This window comes from Myotis brandtii, unplaced genomic scaffold (genome assembly GCF_000412655.1).
Source record: "Myotis brandtii unplaced genomic scaffold, ASM41265v1 scaffold194, whole genome shotgun sequence".
Lineage (NCBI taxonomy): Eukaryota > Metazoa > Chordata > Mammalia > Chiroptera > Vespertilionidae > Myotis > Myotis brandtii.
In genome coordinates, this window is record NW_005357232.1 from 1,336,985 (window position 1) to 1,340,438 (window position 3,454).

Sequence of the window (3,454 nt, forward strand, 5' to 3'; positions counted from 1 at the left end):
ATACCACCTCACACTTGTTACCGAGTGGCCATTATCAACAAGACAAGCAATAACAAGTGTTGGAGAGGTTATGGAATAAAGGAAACCCTCAGCCTGGCTGATGTGGCTCAGTGGTTGAGCATCAACCTATGAACCAGGCAGGTCATGGTTTCATTCCTGGTCGGGGCACATGCATGAGTTGCATGCTCCATCCCCAGTGTGGGGCCGTGCAGAAAGCAGCCAATTAGTGATTCTCTCTCATCATTGATGTTTCTATCTCTCTCTCCCTTCCTTTCTGAAATCAATAAAAATATAAATTTTTAAAAAGGGAACCCTCATTTACTGCTAGTGGGACTGTAGACTGGTACAACCACTATAGAAAGCAGTCTGGCGATTCCTCAAAAAATTAAGAATAGAGTCACCATCCAACCCAGCAATTCCTCTCCTGGGTATACCCGAAAAACTCTAAACTCCCTTTAAGCAAAACACTGTCATGCAACTCTAATTGCATTATCTCCTATTATCTGTCTGCCTTACACACAAATATAATGATGGCAAGAATTTTAGAGCTGTAAGAAAAGTTAAAGATAATATAATGCAACATTCTCATTTTACAACTGACCAGAGATGAGGTGGTTTGCCAGATTTAATTGGCTGGTTGCTAGCAGAACCAGGGTGCCTCACATTCAGCTTCCTTCTGTATTTCTTTGAAAAGCAGCAGCATATAAAACACCTCCTAAAGATGTACTGTATGCCGTTGTTAAGTGCAGGCCCTGAGTCAAACTGCCCAAGTTCAACCCTAAGTCTGCTTATTAGCTGGATGACCTCGGCCAAGTAATCTAACTACTCTGCGCCTTAGTCTCCTCATCTGCAAAATGGGAGGCATAATCATATCTACTTCAAGGAGTAGTTGTGAGGATTAACTGAATGAATGTACTTATAGCACATAACAATGCTTGGCACATAGAGAGTGACCAGAAATCTAAGCTATTGTTACTATTTTGCACACACTCTGCTAGCTGCTGATAGAACAGCCATTAACAGAGGTTGGGATTTTACCCACAGCTGTTATTCTTTGGTCTGGAGTTTATGAAACCAAATCAAAACAAAATCCACAGTTGAGATCATGTTTACAAATTTGGATATTTCACATAATATCTAAATTTCCAGTTTCTCTTGAAAATTGGAAGGTGTGACATCTAAGCCAGAATTCTGAGGTAGTAACAACAGGCTGGAACGACAAGCAATTGCTCCCTTTAGTCCGCACTATTCATATAATGTATGTGCATGTGCTCACACTCTTCCAGGTTCCATCTTTTAAAAGATGTACTTCTTTTTAAAAAATTATTTATTTTTTATAATCCTCACCCGAGGATACGTTTTTATTGGTTTGGAGAGAGAGGAAGGGGTGCTTTTTGGTGCCCAAGACTAGGCTCCAACCAACAGAACCTCCTGGCCAGGCTCCGGTTTCCATCTTTTAACTTCACCTGCCTGACCACTGCATTCCTTTGAAATTGTATCTGCTAACCATTATACATACAGTGTGACAGAAACAATTACAAAGTTGCAAAGTACAGAAGTAGCCTGAAAGAACACGAGTGTGTGCTGTAGGGTGGAGGTGCTGCTGGTGATGTATGTTGTCAAGAAAGTGGCTTTGGCCCTAGCTGGTTTGGCTCAGTGGATAGAGCGTCCGCCTGCAGACTGAAAGGTCTGGGGTTCGATACCGGGTTGTGGGCTTGATCCCCAGTAGGGGGCGTGCAGGAGGCAGACGAACAATGATTCTCTCGCATCATTAATGTTTTCATCTCTCTCTCCCTCTCCCCTCGTCTCTGAAATCAATAAAAATATATTAAAAAAAAGAAAGTGGCTTTGAAAAAGAAAAGGAGTAGAGGAGGGTTGCAGAGAGAATAAGATGTGCAAAGACATTGAAATGGGAAAGTTTGTGTGTTTAGCAACTGAGGGGTTCAGTTATGAAGAACATAGTAAGAAGAGAAGTAGACTGACACTAGATAATAAAAGCCTCTTAGTTTGCATTTTACCCTGTAGGAGATGGATAGCTCTTGAAATGTTTTCTGTCACTAAATCTAAATCTAACTTTAATGCAATTATTGCTGGATACCCTTACCATCCTCCATAAAATGTCTTTGGACCTCATGTTTGAGAATGAAATACACAATATTCTATGAAATGTCTTTCAATAGCAAATTGGCACTTTAAGAAGAAGCTCTCTATAAAATACAATTTAGATTTGTCTGCAAATGAAGTTTCCTCATTTGTAAAATAGGGATGATAATAGCACCTACCTCTCAGCTATTAAAATTAAGAATTACATGCAGTATAAACCATGGATACCTGATACAGAGTAAAAGTGTCAACTAATTTGTTATGATTGTGATTTTTATTGACTCCTCCTCGTGTATCATCTTTCTCATTGAGGAAACAACATTTCACTAAGTCAATTAAGTATTTTTTATTGAAAACTAAAGTTAAATCAAGACTAGTGGCATCTTTGGGCTGTATTGGTATAAATGTAAAAAAATACTAGATGAATTGCCCAGATAAAACTTCCTTCTATATTATTGATTGCAAAAGCTTCAAGAACAATGTAAAGATTTTTGTGCAACATAGAAAGTGTAAGTTATCGTCTGCAGTTACTAATACAACACTTAATAGTTTATTAGTGGTAATAAAGCTGCTTAGGTAGTAGAGACGTTTTTCCAGTTCCCTCAGGCTCAAAGAGGAGGAAAAATACTCGGAAAATACCTTTTCACAGCTGACAGTAACATCTTAGATAGCTAGGGAGCTCAGACAATCACTTGGCGGGAAAATAATAAATACAGACTAAATTCGCACAATCTGTTTCTGTTTAGTTTATAAACTGCAATCGAGACTGTCAGCTTTCGTGCCTTGTGGGACTTGAAGTCCAGAGGGAAGAAGTGCTCAGGGCTATTGAAGCTTGGCAGGCAGCAGCCCCTGCAGGTCTGAGCTGTAAGGACTACAACTCCCAATAGAAACTGCAGGGCCGCGCTGTAATTACGGGCAACCAACCGTACCTGAGCAGGGCAAGCCCCGCCCCCCGGCTCTGAGGGCTGCCTCCACCAATGGCAGAGCTCCCAGCGCTGAGCCTCTGGGTTAGGTTGTGCGGCTCTGGCTGGAGGCGGGGCGGAGCCCAGAGGTTCAGAACCAGCTCGGCCGCTGGGTGGGTCGGGGCGTTCGGCGCGCCCTACATTGAAGAAGCAGTGGCCGGGCTGGGCGCCGGGAGTGGAAAGCGACGGCGCGGCTGGAAAATGCCAGTCCATTCCCGCGGGGATAAGAAGGAGACCAACCATCATGATGAGATGGAGGTGGACTATGCCGAAAACGAGGGGAGCAGCTCCGAGGACGAGGACACGGAGAGCTCGTCGGTCTCCGAGGATGGGGATAGCTCAGGTGTGCCTGCCGGCGGGGCTGGGACCGAGTCCCCGCGCCGGGCTCG

General features: G+C 43.2%; 1 protein-coding gene across 2 annotated transcripts in view; it reads left to right on the forward strand.

The window, feature by feature from the left end:
- Positions 1-3,106: 3,106 nt before the first annotated feature.
- Positions 3,107-3,454, forward strand: part of BRMS1L (breast cancer metastasis-suppressor 1-like) — a 39,896-nt gene continuing 39,548 nt past the window's right edge. For both annotated transcript variants that reach the window (XM_014538603.1, XM_005864971.2), the window contains exon 1: positions 3,107-3,408. In XM_014538603.1, coding sequence (XP_014394089.1) covers positions 3,267-3,408 — 142 coding nt within the window. In that variant the 5' untranslated portion in view covers positions 3,107-3,266. The remainder of the gene's footprint in view (positions 3,409-3,454) is intronic.